The sequence below is a fragment of the Sciurus vulgaris genome (assembly GCF_902686455.1).
Source record: "Sciurus vulgaris genome assembly, chromosome: 3".
Lineage (NCBI taxonomy): Eukaryota > Metazoa > Chordata > Mammalia > Rodentia > Sciuridae > Sciurus > Sciurus vulgaris.
In genome coordinates, this window is record NC_136463.1 from 122,982,510 (window position 1) to 123,005,161 (window position 22,652).

General features: G+C 39.4%; 1 protein-coding gene across 3 annotated transcripts in view; it reads left to right on the forward strand.

Moving 5' to 3' along the window:
* CERS6 (ceramide synthase 6) overlaps nucleotides 1–22,652 on the forward strand; it is a 270,735-nt gene that overhangs the window by 64,379 nt on the left and 183,704 nt on the right. For all 3 annotated transcript variants that reach the window (XR_013762562.1, XM_079131867.1, XM_079131868.1), the window contains exon 2: nucleotides 17,092–17,197. Coding sequence is in view for 2 of the 3 variants with exons in the window: in XM_079131867.1 (XP_078987993.1) it covers nucleotides 17,092–17,197 (106 nt within the window). In the remaining variant the exon portion in view is untranslated. The remainder of the gene's footprint in view (nucleotides 1–17,091; nucleotides 17,198–22,652) is intronic.

Genomic DNA, 22,652 nt, shown 5'->3' on the forward strand with positions numbered 1-22,652 from the left:
AATGATGCTGCTGGTGTTGTGGCCTTGGAAGGATTCCAGAAAATCAAGAGAATACCGAAGCTTTAAAAAAATAAGAGGAAAATGAGAGGGAGGAGGGGCGGGGGTATGAAAGATGGAAGAATGAGACAGACATCATTACCCTGTGTACATGTATGATTACAAGAATGGTATGAATCTACATCATGCGCAACATAGAAATGGAAAGATGTACCCCATTTGTGTACAATGAATCAACACGCAGTCTGTGAAAATAACAAAATAATTTTAAAAAATAACATGGATCTCTACCCATTGCTTGGGTGATACCAGGTGGGCCCTGGAAGGAAATGAAATGTCCCTCATGAGGAAATGCATGTTTCCTTATTAAGAGCCAAGTGAAGATTTTACTGTTTATTTTTTCCTATCTGTTTCTTATAAGTAAACTATGTTTTGCCTTTACTGCCTTCAAAGCTTAGACCTCTTGTTTGAACTGCCACTTGATTTTCATCTTCTGAGCTTCCCTTCCTTTTTAGATTTAGGTTTTCATGATGGAGAGATTCTCATAGAATCAGGAGTAGTTCTTAGACCAACTGAAGTACCAGATGAAACTCTCAACAGGAAAAGCTGATTATTAATAGGTCTTCAGTCTTTTGAAATGTTTTTCCCATACATGGGGAAGGAAACTATCATCGACATGCCAGGCACTTTACACCAGTGTCTCCTTTAATTCTTCAAGAAGCCATGTGGTCCAGGTGATCTAGTTGTATCCCAGGGAAACTGACTCAGGCAGGCAGGACAACGAACTGACCCCTCAAAGCTCCTGAGTGGTCAAATCAGGATTGGAGCCTAGGAAATCCTGTCTCCAAAGTACTTCACTTCTAATAGCCTCCTAATACAAACAGAAAATTCTTTGGAATAGAGATATTCTTAGATCTGGTGTCAGAGAGGAGGTTTTGATGGGAGAAGGAGAAAATAAATGCCCTTGTCAGTCAGTGTTATCTCTTTAGTTTCTTAGCCAGCAGATATCAATGAACTTTGTCAGCCTGTGCTACAAAAATCACGTGAAGAATGGCTCCCAGTTGGTAGGAGCATCCCAACTGAAGATTTTGACCACGTGAAGAACACTTGGTGCTGATTCTTAAGCCCTTGTCTCTCAGCTCCAGACCCATCCTTGAGATTTTGGTCGCAGTATTAGAGCTAAGGCTCTACTACCACCTCTCTCTTGCCAGCTCTTGCCCTGTACTTAGGAGGTGCTAGAGAAAGGCTACTTGGCTGGAGGAGAGGGACCAAATATCCTGTTTGCCACCTTTCCTGAGAGTGTCACCTCTACAGCCATGGGTTTTTGTTTTTTAATAGACGCCCCCCCCCCCTGCCTTTTGGAACAGTTTTAGGTTTCTAGCTAAATTGAGTAGAAGGTACAGAAATTTCCCATGTGCTCCCTGTCCGCACACAGGCATGGCCTCCTGCCTTATCAACACCCCACCCAGCATGGTGTGTTTGTTAGAATTCATGAGCCAACACTGGCACATCTTTCTCACCCAGAGTTCGTAGTTCACACTAGGGTTCACCGTGGTGATGGGCATTCTGTGGGTTTGGACAAATTGATAATGCCGAGTAGCTTAATACATTGTGTGCTATTCTGACAAAATGTCTGTCTCTGGGTAATTTATAGAGAGCAGACATTTATTTCTCATAGTTCTGGAGGCTAGAAGGTCCAGGATCAAGGCAGTGGCTGATCTGGTGTCTGGTGAGAGCTGAGAGTCCACTTGCAAGATGGTGCCTTGTATGGAGCATTGTATTTTCTGGAGGGGAATAACGCTGTTCCTCACATAGCGGAGAAAAACAAGCAAGTGCATGTCCATCTTGTGGACCCTACTTATAGTCACATTAATCCATTCCTGAGGACTCTACCTAAACACCTCCTGTTTAGTCCCACCTCCCAGCACTATTGCATAGGATTATATTTCAACACATGAACTTCGGGGACACATTTAATCCATAGTACTAGGTATCCACCATTATGGTGTGTCATATGGAGTGGTTTCACTGCCCTAAAAATAGTAGCTACTCTTCACCCAGCAGAGGTGGCTTGTTTTCCACAATTGATTCTAGTTTCTGACTTTGTCCAGAAACCCCCAGCATGCCAGTTGGTGGCTGCCTCCTTGTCAGGGTCTGAGTCCAAGTGTGGGGTTCCTTTGCAACATCCAATCTTCATCTTCTCAGCCATGGGCTTGCTCTGGTTTTCTCTGTGACATCTCAGGGCTACCTTCAGGTCTTTAATTTCTCTGATACCCATTTTACTAGTTCCTTGTATTAGATTCTCTCTGCTGAAATAACTTATGGTTTCTGTTTTCCTGATTAGACCCTGACTGTAGTCTGAAGTGTGTGCCACGAATACTTGCTGCTATAACATACACTGCTCATTGCGGATATAAGGGAGTTGGTAGAGTTGTAGAAGAGTTTGATGGTTTGCAAACAAATTTCTTAGGTTCACATTGTTGTAGGGGAATTCAATCCTGACATAGCATGTTAAGTATATTAAAGTCTGTCTTATACTACTATGACAAAGCAACTGAGACTGGGTAACTTTATAAAGAAAAGAGGTTTATTCAGCCCATAGTTCTAGAGTTATTCAATCATGGGGTCTCCACCCTGAGGCTCTAACCTAATCCTAATCACATCCCAAAGACCTCCCTAATCACCTTAATTGGATTAAGTTTCCACCCACTTCATACCTACAATGGGATTCACTTTCAACACATGAACCCTTGGGGGACACATTCAGACCATATCCTAACCATCCATCAAGTATGGGAAAAGAGCAGGAGATTGCAGCCAACTGAGACAAGGGGTATGTTTGTGTTTCAGCTTTGTCTGTAGTTTTGTGAGTGACATTTTCAGTGCACCTCAGTTTCTTTACTTTTAAATCTTAGGTTATGCTAATTATGAGGTCAAATAAAGTTAAGAGAATTGAGAATACTTGTAAGAAGTAGGAGGTCTTGAATTCAACTGTTCCGATGCTCAAATAATATTGTAATGCATGCCATCATTAGTCTTGATCTCTGCCTACGCAAAGGTATTTGCTGAGACCATAGAATTCCTCAAGTGATAATGGGGGAAGGGCAGTAAGTGGGGCAGAGACACGGCCACCTGGGACCTGCTCTGTTCTAGGGTTGTGCTCAGTGCCTTATGTATGCTGACTCCTTCAATTTTACCGTTTACAGGAGACGAAACTGATTTTGCTGCTGTTGCTGAGAATCCACTTTCTTAGTTACTCTCCATATCCGTTCCTGTGAAGGATGCCACTTTTATTGTGTCTTGTTCCATCTCTTGTTCCTTTATTGTAAGACATGCATGTAGTAGATGGAGGTGTTAGGCGGTCAGATTCTTCTCGGGAGAACTGTAGTGTGTTCATCAATTGAGTTTTAACACAAACCTTTACAAAACTGTCTTTGAGGAGTTGCTGGTGCTGTTTTCCAAATTCCATGGAGGCACTGTGTTAAGAGGAGCCTCCATAAACACGAAAGGCACTTTGGTCCTTAGACACTACACACCCAGGAACCTTCAGTGGTAGATCAGGAAGAAAGCAGACAGCACTCACTGACAAGCAGTTTTTGTGGTTTTGAGGCACCAGTGGACAAACTTTGTGGTATTTTGATTGGACAGAAAAAATGTTCACAGACCCAGGAGCATGTATCACCCACTGAAGTGTCGGGAGAGTTGGGACAACTCAGTTCTTGGAATGAGGACAGCGGGTGTGGTGGCATGCCCCTCAGCTTCTTAGTTTTTAGTTCACATGCCTAGATGCCGTCACAGACTGGTGGCAGGAGGACAGTGACAGGGAAGGTGTCTGAGAGCGCCGAGAGGTACAGCTAAAGGGAATTCTGAGGCCTTCAGGCCTAACTCTTGAGTCGTGTGACATGTCCAGAGCTGGCAGGGTGCTGGAAGCAGAGTTAGAGATGGAGTTACCAGAACTGCAGTCAATGAGGTAAAGAGACCTAGCCCATGGCCACCCCTGTGGGAGGTCTGGATAGTATCCTCCTCAGTGCACAGAGAAGAACAAATGAAAGAGAAAGGCACGTGCATATATGTGTGCTATTCCCCAAAGATTCATTGACCATTATAGTAATTTTCTAAGCACTGCAAAACTATGAAAATATCAGCCAGCTCATAATGGTAATGTCTTATACTTTCCTGAACTACGAAGGCATTTTCCTATATCAATGTTCACTGTCCAATTTTTCTTCTCCTTTAAGAAAAGTTTATTGTGTATGCTTAAGGTCTAAAACATAATGTTATGGGATACCAGGAGATGGTAAAAAGATTACTACAGAAAAACAAATCAACATATCCATCATCTCACCATAATTACCTTTTTGTTGTTTTTGTGGCAAAAACAAATAAAATCTTATTTAGTGTGAATCCCAAGTACATTTCAAATTTCATTACCTACAGTCCTCATGTTATGCATTAGCTCTCTGGGTTTGTTTATACTGCATTTCTGCTACGTTGTTCAGCTTTCCTACAAACATCACAATGTCTTTTGTATCTAGTTTTATGCCAGATATAGGGGCATGTTTTTCATTTCATCGAATTTTATGAACTTATCTTTTAATGGCTAGATTCTGTTTCTTAAAGAGCTGAAATGAAGTCATGATGAAATATGCAATGTCTAGGGTAAGTTTTGTTAGAACCTTGAAAATGTATGGCAAGGAAAAGCAGTTTTTTTTTTTTTTTTTTTTTTTTTTTAATTGTTTAGTCGTCAATGGGCCTTTATTTTGTTTATTTAGATGTGGTGCTGAGAATCGAACCCAGTGCCTCCCGCATGCTAGGCATGTGCTCTACCACTTAATCGCAAATCCAGCTTGGGAAAAGCAGTTTTGACATTTCTTAACTTGGGTTAATTTGGGCTTTCCCAGCATCCTAGCTCTTAGTTGATAACATTTGGTGGCCTTTTAGTCATCGATCTGCCCATTAAATTAGGTTAGTTTGAACTATAGGGACAGATCCCTTTATTATTGCTAGTTATGTCTTAAATATATATTATATATATCTTATATATGTGTGTGTGTATGTATATATTTTTTATATATATAAAATATATATTTATATATAAATTATATATTTATATATAAATTTATACTTTATATATATATAAAATATATGTCTTAAACTTATATATTTGTTTTGAGTACCAGGGATTGAACCCAGGGGTGCTTAACCACTGAGCCACATTCCCAACCCTTTTTATTTTTCATCTTGAGACAGGGTCTCACTAAGTTGCTTAGGACCTTGCTAACTTGCTGAGGCTGGCCTTCAACTTGCAATCCTCCTGCCTCAGCCCCCTGAGCAGCTGGCAGTACAGGCATGCGCTACCATGCCTGGCTAAGTACAGTTTTCAGAAAGCTGTATGTGAACCTTTGAATACAACTACCACCATCACAAATCTTTGCCAATGATTATTCATTAATTAAACCAGCTATTGTCTAGGGATCTTCCACTTCCTTAAAGACTAGAATAAAGCTCTATCTATTTAAAAAAATGCTTAAAATAATACAAAAAGTTTTAAACTTAGAAAAGAAAAAGATGAATGAGGAAAGGTTTATAGGATTCAGTCTGTTTATTCTGGAAGAGAGGAGTATGCAGTGTTTCTAAATACTGGAGGAAGTTATGAACTGAACCATCTCTCTATAGAGCTGAAAAAAGATGAGTTTACATTTTAGCAAGAAAGAATGATGCAGGAAGAATATTTTGAGTTAAGCATGATGAAAACCTAAAATAGGACATGAAGGGAAGATTGCTTTTTTTATTTTGAAATAATTATGGATTCACAGGAAATTGCAAAGAAATGCACAGGGAAATTTCCTGATCATTTGAAGAAAGTTTTTGAATGATCTCTCTAGAAAAAAATCTGGTTTGGAAGGAGGCCGGGCCCAGTGACATAGAGTGCCTAAGTTTTCTGGCTTTCTCGCAAATACGTGCCATTCCTATGCTCTCCCATCATAGGTTACTGACCTGTGCAGCCTGGAGCACCTCCTAATAGGTGCATGTGGGCTTCCTGTCATTGGAATTTAAGAAAAGCCAGCGCTTATTGAGTACTTGCCAAAAATGGATCTGTGGTATGAGGTTTATATGCATTCTGCCAATGCTCACATAAAATTTGCCAAGTAGGTTTTATTGTCTTTGTTTTATAAATGTAGCAAGTAGGACTGACAAAGGTTGAGCGAGCAGCTTTCCAACAGGTGCAGATCAGGTAGGTGTATCTGGGCTTGATCTAAAAGAATTGTCCTTTTAATTATATGGTGCTACCCAGACACAAATTCACATTTTTTCCTAAGAAGAAAACTGGCTTCTGTCTGCATACCACTTTGTATGTGCCATCCTCCCCTGTATTTGACCTTTTCCAATTGCTCTTGAGATGCCAGTGGTTTAAAAATATTTCCCATCATGTGACAGAGTATAATTATGATTTTTATTACATAGATGAGGAAAGAGGTGAGTTGCATGGTGTCTGCAGGTGCAGGCAGAAGCAATTTCTTTTCTGGTGGCATTTCAGATTCTCTTACTTATTTAATGTTGGTAACATTTTTTCCTGGAGTAATTTCATCCAGTTGCATACTATCCTTTTGGTGCATCCATGGACTTAAATGTCATTCTTTTTTCAACCTGATGAGGCATCAAAATGGCCTTTTATTTTTATTCCACCTACTCTTCTCACCTTGACTGTCACAACGGAGTCCTTTGCTTAGGGAGATCTACAGAATTATCTGAATTGCAGCCTTCTCAGGACTTTCCAAGTTAAATTTTGATATCATGGGTTTTTACCTGGTATATCAGTTACATTTCCTTACTGTAACAAAGTAACCAAGGCAACTAACTTTATAAAGAGAAAAGGTTTATTTAGCTCCCAGTTTTACAGGCTCAAGGATGTGGTTCCTGCTCTGACTCAGTCCTGGTGAAGGGTTGCCTTTTATCATAGGAGACAGTAATGGCAGGAGCACAATCATATCTTGAGAAGGAGGAGTGAGAAACGGGACATGCAGGGCCAAGCTTGTTTCTTTCATCACAGTCCTCTTTTGAGAATTTAAGGGGTCAAACATGAGCCACATGCTCTCATGCCTCCTGCCCCCACGGACCTTTGTGGGACATATGAGGTATTCAAACCATAGACAGCACTTGGGATAGAGACCATTGTTTCCACCGTATTTTGAAAAATGTATGTTTTTCTTATTTTCAGTATTAAAAATTCACACACTCATTTTAAGGTCTTGAATAATCTAGAATAGCATAATAAAGAATGCTAAAGTAAATCATAATCCCACCACCTTGCAACAAACAAGCAAAATATATCTTCATTTCTTTCATATGTCAGAAATTTATAGATATATATAGTGATCACATAAACTAGCTTTACCTCTTGTTTCTAAGCACTTTTCATTGCAAATTCATTGAAATCATTTATATGCTACTTTAAGTAAGTATAAAGCTCATATATACAAACTTCTAAACAGAAATGTATCAAATACAAATTAATCTTTTTACTTAACCATCAAATATGATCACCATTAACAGTTACTCACTATATTCCTGATAAAAATTTAAAGCACCAAAATGAGGTCTTATACTTGTTACTGTTCCATTTTACTTTTACTATTATGCCTTGAAATACCACCGACATACTTTTTGTAACATTCTCAGAGAATTCCATTGTATAGGAAGGTACCCTATTTCATATGAGTCCTGATGAATATGTTTCCTTTCTTTTTTTTTTTGCCATTTCAAATAAGACTGCAGTAAATTTTCTTTCTAAAATGCCAACAGATGTGTAGGATAAATTTCTAGAAGGATATCTGGCAAGTAATGCCCTTGCGGGCTTTGGCATTTTAATAATTTGCTAAATACTGCTGAGCTGCATTTTAAAGGTTGTATCAGCTTAGTGGCTCACCAGGGTACCTTTCTCTCATCACTCTTGCTTATAAGGAGATTTACTAAAACGTAAATATTTTTGTAAATATCATTAGCAAAAACATGTGTTCTGATACTTTTGAAGTTAGTGAGTTTGACTGTTTTTCACATGTGTACTGACCATTGCTACTTATTTCTGTGAGCTCCTTGTTTACGTCCTATGTACGTTGTAAACTTAAGTTTCCATGAGCAGAGTATAGGAATGGTGTGTCTCCAAGTCTTTCTCAGCTGTATTTAGCATTATCAGAGCCAGCCTGGTGAGTGTGATGTGCGGTAGCTACATTTCTTGACGAAGTTAAATATCTTATATGTTTATTGATATTTCCATTTTTCTTTTCTGTGAATTAGCTACGTAGCATCTTTGACTCATTTTTCTATTGATAATCTAAAAATCAGTCACAAATCTCTAGATTTCACTCTTCAAAACTTTGCAGCTGATTTCTTCCAAGTTCTGGAAATGTTAACACTCATCCCAAGTGGTAGCAATAAAGCAGATGGATGAATGATAGTTATTCTGTGATGACAGCATTATTTTAATGGTCAGTGTAAAGAATTTAATTCTTTCAACTCTTTGCTCTAATCATCTATATCGTGATCCTTTGTTGGGACTTTAACCAGAGTCTGTTGGTCAAAAAAGGGTCCAATAATGGTTTCCTGAGAGTCTTCACAAAAGCAAGGAATTAGAATAATTCCATGTAACTCCATGTAATAACTCCATGTAATCACAGAATGCCATATTTTATAAGCATATGTCATTTCCTGAGTCTCAATAGGAAAGTAAGCCAGATTACTAAACACCTATGGTGTATTGCAGCCTTATTTGATAAAAATATGGTAAACAAAGTAGTTTAAAAAGTTGGCAGGTGCAGGGAAGAGCAGCAGAAAATATTCAAACGTTAATAATGGTTATCTTGGGTGATAGTATTCCTGGCAATATTTAATATCATCACAAATCCTTTTTTAATTTCTACACTTTGTATAATGTGCAATCACTTTAGAAATTCAGAAAAGTTGCAAAATGAAGACTTGGTAGAGTTTTCATGAGTGGGACACAGACTCTGTTATTGTTTGTTTTTATCTTCACCCTCTGCCTAATTCTCTTTTACTGGAAGGTTCCTTAGGTGTTTATAATACTACACCACCTTTTTTTCACCTTGGTTTTATTGTTATTCAACAACAACAGAAGCACAAAAGAAATAAAATGCTAAATCCTGTTATATGTCAACTGTTATTTTTCAGATTTTATTCTATCATATTTTATTTTATAAATATCATTTTAGTATATATTGCTTTTAAAAGTTAACATTGTTATAAATTTTCATGTTCTATGCAGTTTATGTAAATATCCTTTTTATTAGCTATATAATATTTCAAGGTATTCTTGTACTCTAATTTTTCTAACATTAAATGTTGGAGTCATCCTTGGGTTTCTTTGTGAAATCACCTCACTTCCCAGATGATTTTCTTCATCTCTTATGACATTTATACCATATGCATATTGATTTTACCAAATTTGTGTGCCTGGGTCAAGCCTCTCCTGAACTCCAGGTTGCTTAGTTGCCATCTGCACAGATAAGCCTAACAGCCTAATAAACATAACCCCCAACTTCCCATGCCTCACATTGACTTTACTGTCCTGGTCCTTACCCCGGTGCTCAGGCCCAGGACCTGCGGTCTTCCTTTAGTCCTTCCTTTCCTCCTCCCCTGTTCAATCATCAGTGGATCCTGTGGGCCCAGCCCTCCCCAGGGTCCTGGGTCTGATGATTCCTCGCCATGTTTTTGCTGCAGTCCTCTCTTGCCTGGACAGTTGAGGTGACTTGCCAGTTGGCCTCGCTGTTCTCAGCCTCGTTCCCCTTCAGTGCGTTCTCAGCACAGGAGCTGGTGATCGTGTTAAAACAAAATCAGATCATTTACATCCTCTGTTCAAGTGTTTCGGTGGCTTCCTGCTCTCAGGATAAAAATCAAGTCCTTCACGTGGCCTGCTGGGTCGCTGTGCTCCACCCCACTCGGTTCCTCCTGCATTCGCTGACTCCATTCCAGCCACACTGGCACTCCCGATAGGCCTTTGACATCTCAGGCACTCTCCTCCAGGGCCTCTGTCCTTGACTGTGTTCCTTCTGGAACGTTCTTCCCCTGTGTGTCTTCCAGTGTGTCCCTTCCCTCCTTCAGGATTTGGCTCACTTTCTCAGTGGCGCCCTCTCTGGCCAGCCCATTGGAAGCTGCCCCCTGTCTTAGGAGTCTTCAATTTCTTTCCAGCACGTTTCACTCTCTGACATAACATATACATTTTTATTTTTTTAATCTAAAATGTAAGCTCCATAAAATCAGGGATTTTGTTCACTGCTGCATCTACCACACTTAGAGCAGGGCTGATACCTAACAAGTGCACGATGAGTCATTTATTAAGTGAGTCATTAAGCTGTTTACCCTTTTCCTCCTATAGATAGTGTTGCATGAATATCTTTACATTTATGGCTTTTCTTCTGTGTTTGACAGATTTCCTTAGATGGATACTTAAAAGTAGGCTCAGTGAGCAAGAGTGTGTGACCATATCACAATGATCTTAATGCCTCTTTAATTCACTTTTCTTAGATTAGGGAGAGGAGAAGATATAATTTTTACTGATAGATTATGCTAGGAGCAACTGGGTTTAAATCTTGTCTAAGCTACTTAACTAGCATTAAGACCTTGGGCAAAGCATTTTAACTTCTTTGAGCTTTAGTTTATATTAGTGTAAAATGGGATTAGTATTTACTTTGAAGAGTTATTCTTGGTTTAAAGAAGGTTAAAACATTATAAAGCATTTGGTATGTAGTAGTGCTCCATAAATATCAGTTTCCTCTCTCCATCCAGGCCTCCCACTATTTCTTGTCCTGAAACTGTTATCTTAGGTAAGACTGTAGAATACATGGATACTAACAAGGCCTACTCACAAGGGCAGAGGTACACCTGTACATCTAAACCTGCATCTTCCAGTCTGGGCCATTTTCATTAGCTCTAACCTGTAGCAAACCCATTACCAGGTGAAGGTCAGTGTCTACGAAAGGACTTGGAGCCAGGCCATGGATTAGTTGATTCTGTTTGAATTTATACTTGTACATAGTTCCTGATTTTGAGGGAGCAATTGAACCCAGGGCACTTAACCACTGAGCCACATCCCCAGCTCTATTTTGTATTTTATTTAGAGACTGGGTCTCACTGAGTGGCTTAGTGCCTCATTGTTGCTGAGCCTGGTTTGGAACTGGTGATCCTCCTACCTCAGCCTCCGGAGCCGCTGGGATTACAGGCGTGGGCCACTGTACCCAGCAGTGTTTGCTTTGTTTTTATTTTTTGCTTCCAATACTTTAAAGATGTATTTCACTGCCATTGATCCCTCATAATTTCTGATGAGCAGTAAATTATGTTATTTTCCCCTATATATGATATATACTTTTTCTGGTGACATAGTACTATCTCTTTATCCTTGGTTTTTGTTGGTTTAACTCTGATTTGCTCAGATTTTTCTCCTTTGAACTTCTCTTTTTTGGGGGTTCTTGAGTCTCTGAAACTTTTACCAGCTTTGAGAGTCGGTAGACCATAATTTCTTTGAATTTCTTTTTTTCCTGGTCATCATGTTTATTCCTGGGACTCCAGTTACCCTTATGTTAACTTTTTTAAAAAATAATTCCACAGGTCCTCAAAGTATATTTGTTTTTCCATTTTTTTCTTTCTTTTTTTCAGATTGCACGGTTCAAGTTCACTGAATATTTCTTTTGTGTGATTATTCCCCTAAGACTGGATCATCTTTTCCTTACCTTCATCAGCATGCTTGATTGTATCCTGGACATGGCAAAAGTTATGTTGTAGAGATTTTAGATTTTTTTCATTGCCTTGAAAAACATTGATGTTTTTATTAAGAGGCAATTATTGAGACTCAGACTGTAGCCTGTCTTGCCTACAGTAGTCACTGGCTTCAAGTCTGAGATAATTTTTGAAACCCTCCCTATTGGCTGCTATGGGTTTCCCTTGCACATTCATGGTGCAGAAGTCATCCAGAGTCATGCCTGGTCTGTACCCACCCAGACTTTGGGTTTGTTGCTCTGGCCTTTTCTTTCTGTGGTCTTGGGTCCCTTTCTAATTCCCCCAGGCTCTTTCCCTGGCTCCTGCAGCTGGAAAGAGTGTGTGTTCTTCTGTCAGAGCTACACCTGCCGCTGTGACTTTCTGATCTTGGGGTAGAGCTGCAGACTAAATCCACAAGTGAGCAGACAGGGAGTGCATTTGTTGCTGGTTGCTGACTCCGACTCCTGACTCTTGGCTCCTTTCTAGTCTCTTTGCTTTTATTCCGTCTCCAGAGCCCTTGAGTAGTGTGTTTCAGCTTTTTTGTTGTGGGGTGGAGGTGGGGGATGAAGTAGTTGTGCAGGTTGAGTAGAGTTCGTGAAGAGTTTTCAACAACAACAGAACTCCCCTTTCAGGGATTTTTCATTGGAATTTGCATGGAGATGATCACAAATGCACACACTGTGGTAAGAATGAGTGCAGGAGATCTCATATTCACTGCACCCAGTTACGCCTGATGAGGACATTTTACAAAACTTTGGTATGATGTCACAACCAGGATATCAACACTGATACGATTTACTGACTGTATTGAGATTTCTGCAGTTTTTTTTTTGTTGTTGTTGATGTTTTTTTTGGTGTGTGTGTGTGTGAGAACAGGGGAGAGAGGGATTGATTTACCACTGTGCAATTTTGTCATATGTAAGCTTGTGTATCCACATTGCCCTTCCAACCATCTGAAAAGTGTAGGGAGTGTTACAGTTGGAAAGGACAGGCAATTTCTGGCTGTGCTACCTATTGAAAATGATAGAATGTTTTTAAGTGATTAGAACAATAACACATACTTTGTATATATCATCATCATCATCATCATCATCATCATCATCATCATCATCATTTTAATCTCCTTGTCCAGGTTGCGAACCTCTTTGAATGCTGAGGTCGCTTGACGTTTTGTGTATTCCTCTCGCAAAGCATTGCCCAGGGCTTGCTTCAGTATGTCGTGCAGAGACCTTTAATTCATATTTAAAATACAACTACACATTGTTCAGTAGAATTGGAAAGTAGGAATGTCTTAGATGTTTTCTCTGCTTTTTAACCTAGACCAGTATTTTTCCAAGTTTGCATCCTTATTATATTGACTTTCAAATATAGCACATGAAAGTACTTTATAGATGTTTGATCTTTTGAAGGTGGTGTTGCTGCCTTTGATAAAAAAAAGTAATTAAGTGGGCACTTCCTGGTGGAGGTATTCATCAAAGCTTAAAGTTCACGCTCCTTAATTGTTGTATGTGTAGGTTCACTACCCGTCTGTTTCTCCATCTCTGTCTCTCTCTCTCCCCAACCATTGTGACAGAAAGTTTTTGTGAACTCTTTTCTGTTCGGGCCAACATTTACAAAAGAAAGAAATTCGTCTTTCTCAGATAGCCTATGACAGAATGTGATAATATTGCAGGAGTCACAACATGGGTTTTACTTGAATCTTTTTTTTTTTTTTCTTCTTCCAGTACTGGGGATTGAACCCAGAGGCCCTTTATTACTGAATCACACCCCCGGCCCTTTTTATTTTGAGACAGGATCTCAAAAGATGCTGAGGCTGCCCTTGAACTTTCCATCTTCCCGCCTCAGCCTCCCTAGTTGCTGGGATTATAGGTGTGTGCCATCGCATTTGACTTCATTTGAAATCTAATGTGCTCTTTGAGGAAAAAAAAAAAAAAAAAAAAACAATGCTAAAGATGACTCATTAAATTATTTGGTGAATAAACACACAGAACACATCAATATTTTCGTATAATCATGCATACTTAATAGGAAGAATTATGTACCCTTCTTCTTTTTCTCATTGAGGATTTGAGATCAATTTTTCTGTCTATGATATGCAGCTTTCTAAGTCTTGGAAACCGAGTGTTTGGTTTTCTGTACGGGGTAATTTGGAAAGAGTACCTAGTAAGGGTGGCAATGCCTGCACAGCTTCTCTTGGAACAGTGTTGACATTACAGGAACTTGGAAATTATAGAAATGGCTTCGGTATTGAAATGGCCTATGTCTTGCTTTCTGACAGGTACAGATGAACCTGTGCAGATGTGATATTCAAGGGAATTAAGACACACAGTTCCTTTGGAAAAGTTACTAGGGTACCTACCTACTTTGTATTTTAGCTGAGATGTTCATTTATTCATCTACCAAGTCTTCATTAAATGCCTGTAGGGTTCCACAGACTTGTAAATAAAAACATCCCATGACAGAGTAACTTCTTGCAAAGAATTCAGGTGGTTTGATTTACTGTGCGTATACACCAGGGACCATTTAAACCTTAAAGGTCCTTAAACTTTGCTTTGAGTTAAATTCTTAAACTCATTTGTCTCTCCTCACATACACACACCTTTACCCCAGCTCTCCAGAATTTGGGACTCAGCCTTGCCGGTAAATCAGAATGGGGAGCTGATTATGGCACTGACCTTTCTGGGAAAAAAGTGCGCCATGCTCTGCTTGGGGTTTACGGTGATGGAATGTTCAGTCATTGAATTGTGACACTTGCTGTTTAGAAGAAGAAAGAGGACCGTGCCCCGGTTCTTGTTGACATAGCACTTGCTTAGGATCAAAATCAGCAGGTTGTTACAAGGATGAGGATAACAAAGCCCCAAAGGGAATATGAACACATTGTCACAAGGTGAGGAATGGGGATGATGAAGACATTGAGAAGAAGTCAACCATTGGAAGAGCCGATTTTTGGCTTTTATACCAAACTAGTTTTTACTTCATTTTCAATTTTTTTTTTCTGGCCTTCAGTTCTTTTTATACCTCTCATTATACATCATAATGAGAAGTCAAATAACCAGAAAGCAGGAAACTTTGTTAAGGAAACAGTGTCTGGACTCTGTGTTCATTGCCCATTAAATTTTCTTTCTATCGCCACTGTAGCTACTACAGCCATCGTCCTGTGATTATTCATAGTGAAACTGGGGCCATTAGGGAAAGGTTATACTTCCTATCAGGAAGGCAGGGACATAGGCATTGTGTCCCAGAAAAAAATTTCATTAAAAAGAATTAAGAACACATCATTTTAGGAATGTTCCGTTTTTTAAAAGATTTACAAATTCTTCCCACTGTGTTGTGGAGAGCCCAGTAAAACAAGCATTACATTGCATTTTCTGTGGATATCTTTCCTGGCTTAAGCTTGCACATGTATAGTGTTCTCATTTTCATATTTGAATAAATGTCTTCACTTTTACTTGAAACAGGACCCAGTAGGATATTATGTAGTACTGTGTATTTCAACCTCCTTAGTACCATTAAATTAAAAAACTCCTTCTTTGTCTACAGTTCTTTAATCTCATTGAATACCATTAAAGAAGCTTCATCTAAAATTTACTCATGATCCACTTTGTACACTTATCAGTTGTTGCTTTGTAGCTGGGTCACCTTTCGTGTAACATTAAATTAGCTTATATTAGTAGAAAATGTCCCATGTCAGCTACTGAAATGAATATTTATGGAACCTTATTTCATGAATGTTTAGTCTAAATCAACTCTTGAAGTTGTAAATGCTTTGTCCTTTCCACAGTTTTATTAGAGCTGCCACCTCAGGGGCCTCATGCACTTCCCGGCCCCATTCACAAATCAAAAACAGTCCGAAATGAGGCTCCCATTCTTCTTGACATGGGCCTTTGCTTAGGATAAAAACTTGTAAACACTTCACACTTTCAGCTTGCCAGGGACATCATACCATCTGATGTCCCTTACTACTCCTTGTGAGAAAGAAATAACCGCAAAGCAGAGATGGGAGTTGAAGACAGAGCACTTTGATTATGGAGACACAAATGGCCACTTTTATAACTGGGAGTGATCCGAAGTGCTCTTTCTGCAGGAGTAGTCAGATGCTTGGTAAATGCTTTCTAGTGACAGAAATACAACACGACTGCGGATGTGTTAGAAAGAAGGCTGTGAGTTATGACATTTAAAAGTCATAGTTTGTACCACTCTGGAAAGCAGTATGGAGATTCCTCAGAAAACTTGGAATGGAACCACCATTTGACCCAGCTATCTCACTCCTCAGTTTATACCCAAAGGACTTAAAATCAGCATAGTACAGTGATGCAGCCATGTTAATGTTTACAGCAGCTCAACTCACAATAGCTAAACTATGGAACCAACCTAGATGCCCTTCAACAGATGAATGGATAAAGAAAATGTGGTAGATATACACAATGGAATATTACTTTAGCCTTGCAGAATTAAATTAAGACATTTGCTGATAAATGGATGGAGCTGTAGAATATTATGCTGAGCAAAATAAGCCAACCCCAGAGAACCTAAGGCTGAATGTTTTCTCTGATATGCGGATGCTAATTCACAATAAGGTGGGGGGCTAGGGAAGAATAGAGGTACTTTGGTTTAGAAAGAGGGGAGTAAAGGGACGGGAGGGGTTATGAGGTAGGAAGGATAGTAGAATGAATTGGACATTATTACACTATGTTCATATATGTTTACATGACTGGTGTGATTCTACATCATGTAAAATCAGAAGAATGTGAAATTATACTCAATTTATGTAAGATATATCAAAATACATTCTACTGTCATGTATAACTAATTAGAGCAAATAAAAATATTAAAATGGATACAAAGAATTTTTAAAGAATTAAAAAATCATTGCTTTATTTATGTTTCTCATTTACATACTTAAATTTTCATCTGGTAGTCTTTCTGTTGATTCTCATTAGAACTAGAGAATGAGGGTTTTAAATGTTCTGTTTATTTAATTTTTTTGGAGATGGGGGTCTCACTATGTTGCCTAGGCTGTTCTTGAGTTTGTGTGAGCTCAAGTGATCCTCCTGCCTCAGTGTCCTGAATAGCTGGGACCAGGTGTGCATGGCCACACCTGGCTTAAGTGTTTTAAAAGGATTTCTTTTTTGGTGTTACTTTTGGGGAACTAAAGGAAAGAAAAACAGTTAAGTCTATGTTATAGTTACCTATGTGAATGCCAACAGTGTACACCCATAAGGTCCCACCAGCAGTTTGTGGTATAATTGAGTAATGTTTAACTGGTGGCATTAAGAACTGCCATAAGAAAGAATAACTTCTGACTTTCTTTCTTTTCTTAATTTTTAGATTTGTAGCCAAACCGTGTGCCATAGCCCTCAACATTCAGGCCAATGGACCACAAATTGCCCAGCCTAATGCCATTCTGGAAAAAGTCTTCACTGCAATTACAAAGGTATGAGTGGCCTTTCCCATTGTGATTGTCCCCACCCTTCTCAGGCTGTAGTCAGACTCTTTTCCTTGGATTTTGAGAATCAGCTTTTGCCCTGCCTGCTTTCAAGTACCAGAGAGAACACAAGTATTGTAGCCACTGAAAGAAGGCGGGCATGTTTTAGAGCTGCTTATTAACTCACAAGTTGATTTTAGAAGCCTGTCTATGAAAAACAGTCTTGATTAGATAGTACCCTGTCCAATTCAGTGCCTCTTTCAGTCTCAGGTGACATGGAGCCATATAGATAAGCCTGGGAGGGACTCTGTGGAGGTGAAGAATATGATCTATGCATGTGTGAAGAATCAGGACCTGTTTGCCTAAAGTGTTTGGCCATGTATGCTGGGAGTTGTGATAATTAGATAAATGTGTGATTGAAGAAGAAAAGAATTGCAAAGTGAAGGAATGAAGGACTCAGGTCAAGAGAGTTAGAAACGAAGACATAGCTTCACAGTGGAAATAAAAGAGAAGAGATGCCCCATCTGGTGGGGGTTCAAGTCCCACTTAGGAGTGGGGAGGAAAAAGCATTGGAGGGCAGAGGAGGGCCTGCCCACCCGGCTCCCCATCCAATCCTGAGGAACAGAGGGGAGAGGAGAAGGGAGAAGCCAGAATCCCTCAGCCCCCTGTCATAAGCAAGTAAAGCAGTCACATTTACCTTACTCTTGCTCTGCGGGTCTTGCCTGAGTCTTCTCTTGCTTCTGCCTGAACAGGAAAGAGAAGAAGCATAATGTTCTATGAGAATTGTGTGTTCGTATATTAGATGGTTCATTTTCCCTGTTTCATTTTCCTGAAAGCTTCATTATTCAGGCTTCTAGGTTGTCATTTGATAGTGTTAAGAAAATTCTGCTTCTTTTGGGATTTTTGTAATGCTAGCCATTAGTACTGTCTGTCTCTTACAACTGTTAATTTAAATATCGACTCTTGTTCCTTGTCTTCATTCCTACCAAAATTTTCTAAGGTTTTCCTCTCTGTCTTGTAAACAATTGTATTTTTTCTTGGGAAAAGTATAAAAGCACCATGTACATTTTTACATCTCTGCAAGGAAAAAGAAAAATAATGAATGGAACTTTAGGAAAAGCTCTTGCTGGCTTTGAGGGACAATTTTAGATTTCCATGTTCCAATCTCAAGGGACATATATCTTATGGTATTTAAAGGAAGAAAATATTTAGAAAAAAGAAACCTCATGTTTTCATTTGGCGTGTTGATTTACTGCAGTAAAATATCATCTCTCCCTTTGTACAAAGCAAATGTGCAGGGAATTATTTAGGGTTTTCTTTTCTTTTTCGTGATGGGAATTGTACCTAGGGCCTTACGCATACTCAGCATGCACTGTACCCCTGATATAGGCCCCAAGACCCCAGGTAAATTTTTCATTGTGATTACAGCACGTTTTTATTTTCTCTGCGAATGCATTAAACATACAGTATTCTAAATGAATAATAAAATGAGTTTTTTAATTCAAATTTTGTGCCTCCCTTTAGAAGTCCTGCAGTGGACATTTTATCTCCCTTGCCTTATGCTTATCATGGTAACTGGGGAAATTTCCTCTGTAAAGGTTTTGCAGCCAGGTTGACTTCACTGGAGCTTATTTGCTTCTAGCTAATTTTAATGATCGTAGTCTCTTAGTTTCCAAGGTGATTCCTCTGGAAGTTTTTACATGATTAAAAGAGAGACCTCATGTTTTAAATATAAATGTAGCAATGAGCTGTTTTCCCTGCATTCTTTGCAGTTCTGTGTTCTGATCTGTGATATTAAAACAGGTTGGCTGACTGCAGTAGGAAGAGCAGGACTTGGAGAATTCTGGCAAAGAATCTGTGAGTTTGAGTGATTGTGCAGCAGCCTGGCTTTGACCATGGCACCAAGTGACCTTTTGTAGAAGGGCAGGGTTATCTTCCCCCAAGTGTGTAGGATTGTACCCTGCCTCCTAAACCCTTAAGTCTCCTACGTACAGGAAGGGCAACATAGATTTTGGGGACCAGTGTGGCATGAAAGTGTGGGACCCCATGTTCAAAAAGCACAGAAAAGTACCACTCAAGGTATAAAAATAGAATGTTTTTTCCTTTTTTTTCATGATTTCTCATTCAGTCTATTGAGGTGCTTTGTTTGCTGTGTAATGTCATGCTGCCTAGTCAAGTGTGGCAAGTGCAGTCCCTCCCAGGTGCTCAGAGGCCCCACTCTGTGACCTAGTGCACTTTCTGGTCACCAGCTGTTGCTTTTCTCCAGGCACTTGCAATACACTAATCCCTGACCATAGGAGTGGAGAACTTGAGGCAGGCCTCCCCTCCGTTCATGGTCCCACTGTCCCAGCACATAGTGGACATGAGATCTTGATGAGTACTGCAATCTCCATGCTCCGACTGGGAGTCAGCAAGAGGCTCACCCCTACTGAGGAAGCTGCCTCCTTGCCCCTCCCTCCGTGCTCCCTCTCCTCCCTTTGCTTTCACTCTGGCCTCTGCTGAGGGCTGAAAGCAGCTGGCCTCCACAGGCAGAGGGGAGGAGGCAGAGAGGGGAGGTGGTGGGAGTGAGGGGATGGGGAAGGGAATCACCAAGAACCCATCTGGTGGGTATGGTAGGCTGTATAGGAGCTCCAAGCCCCTGCCTGGCACATACTCCATTACTTGAGTAGATTTCACTTGCAAATCTGAGATTACATGATATGCAGAATTTCAACATGGCAGCCATGGAACTTTAAACCACAAGTTGAACCCTTCTGAATGTGGGGTCTCCCCTGTGCAATTGTACTGGTCTATGTAGCTTTCCCCTATGACATTACCTGGTAAGTTTGAAGCTCTGATATCTTCCTGAATTCAGTCAGTCAGTCTGTCTGTCTCTTTCAAGTTCTGCAGATCCAACCCAGGGCCTCATTCACAGTAAACAAATTCTCTACCACTGGGCCAAACCCCCAGCCCTGTCTCCTTTTGAGGTAACACCAGTCAGTCTCATTGTCTGTGTCTTTTTCCTCCTCTCTAACCCTCAAATTTAAGGTTTTATAAACATCTTAGAGATCTTGGCCCTCTTATAAAATAGTGAGCTGTTTTGGTGTTTGAGTCAGTCAGACCTGGGTTTGTATATGGAAATATCAGCTCTTCTGCTTCCTAGTGTTGTGGCCTTCTGCATGTTTCCCAACTCTCTAGGCTGCAGATAACTCATTGATAAAAACCTTCGAATAACTTCCCCCCAGGCTTTCATGAGGACTAAATAAAATAATGCATGTAAGTCATTCATTAGATGACATAGCATCTGTCTGGGGCAGTGTTTCCACACTCTCATTGCATGGGATTGCCTGAGGACTGAAAAGGCAGGTTGCTGTGTTGTATATATGGAGACTCTGATTCTCTAGTCTTGGGATAAGACCAAAAGGACCTGCAGTTGTGATTGTCAGTTCCATTCAAATAAACACAATGATTACTTCTCTTTCTTGTGTCTTTCAGCTGTGGTATGCAGAGTTATCTGGGTATGGATGTTTCTAACACTTGGGGGTTCTCCTGACATATTGTTTCACATATCTACTAAACCAATGACCTCACTTTTCTAAAGCTATGAGGGTAAGAATATATGTCAGCTGTAAAGCCAAATTTCATGCTCTAGGGAGATCATATCATAATCCACTTGTGGCATGTTAGACTATGTTTAAAAACTGTAGGCAAGGGACTGGGTTTGTGGCTCAGTGATAGAGTGCTTACCTACCATATGTGAGGCCCTCGGTTTGATCCTCAGCACCATGTATAAATAAATGAATAAAATAAGGTCCATCAACACCTAAAAAATATCTTTTAAAAACTATAGGCAAATTTCCTATAATTTATTTTCCTGGAGGAAAATATTTATATCTGACCAAAAGATCACTGAGAAGCTTTGTGAGAAAGAAATGTGAGGGTTGGTGACGGAATAGAAGGTTAATATTACATGTTCTCACAACATAAGACATGACACAAGTGGCTATGGCATGGGGAGGGAAGAAAGGTGAGGCAGAGTGAATTCACTGATTGCATAAGCTCTGGTGGGAGTCAGCTCATCAGTCAAAGCTCCCAGTCAAATAGAAGTATATGTTTAGTAGCACAAGAGTAAACTCTAAGAAAGATATTACTATTGACTTGCATTGGGCGCTGGAGGACAAAGGGAAAAAGAGGAAATAATGCTGGTATTAATTATCACTCACATGGAATTATTATAGATGAAAATGAAATAGAAAAGAATTATAATTACATGGATAACCAACCAAACAAAAATTGTACACCAAAGGAAAGAAAATAAAGCAAACTACATAGTAAAATATTTTTTAAAAATTGTGAAAATAGAAAGCAGAATGTAATGAAGGTAGAGAACTATTAAAATAAAAGTTTATCAATCACATCAGTGCATACGAATGGGTTTCATTCATCCGGTAAAAAAATAATTCAGGGTTAGATTCCTGATATGGGTTAAATTGTGCCCTGCCTCCTAAATTCATACATTGAAGTCCTAACTTCCTGTACCTTAGAATGGGACCTTGTTGGGGGAAAAGCATATTCACAAAGGTAATTAAGCTACACTGGGGTCCGTTGGGTGGGTCTTAATCTAAGATGGCTGGTGTCCTTATAAAAAAAGGAAAATTTGAACAGAGACAGGCAGGAGGGGGATGATTGAAGACACACAAGGAGAAGATAACCGTCTAATCTACATGCCCAGGAGAGAGACCTGGAGCAGATCCTTCCCTTGTGGCCTTAGCAGGAACAAACCCAGCAGGCACCTTGAAATGGGACTTCTAACCTCTGGAACCCCAAGATGATAAATTTCTATCATTTAAGCCACTCAGTTTTTGGTACTGTACCTTGTTACGGCAACCCTAGTCAACTAGTATAGTTGTAAACAAAGTATGTAAGAGATACCTTCAGGCAAAGGAATTAAAAATGTTGAAAATAAAAGCGAGGTGACCGTGTCCAAGCAAATATAAATAACAGAGGAAATAGGGTTTCTAAAGCATCAAATGAAATAAAGAGTTGTCTTTTTGTTGTCAGAGGATATAATTCATAATGAAAATAAAAGGATTACAAGTATTTTATGTATATTAGGTAGTGTATAAAAGGAATCATAGAAGAAACAAACACAATGCTAAGAAATTTTAATTTGCTTCGGGGTCATGAGAGATCCTGTGAACAAACTATAAAATAGAATACAGAAGCTCTTTTGTGTATAATAAATGAGAAAGACCTAGGGGTAAATTTAGAATTCTGTACTCTGAATATAGAGACTATATTTTCTTTCCAGGTGCTTACCAAATACTTCAAAATTGTGTGTTATGTTACAAATCTATAAAAGAGTTTAAAAATTAGGCATAAATCAATAGTATTAAAAATTATAAAACAGAACAAAACAAAAAACAAAGAAACCTCTTGCTGTTAGAAATGTCTGAGTGCTATCTTAATAACTCTTGGGTAAAAA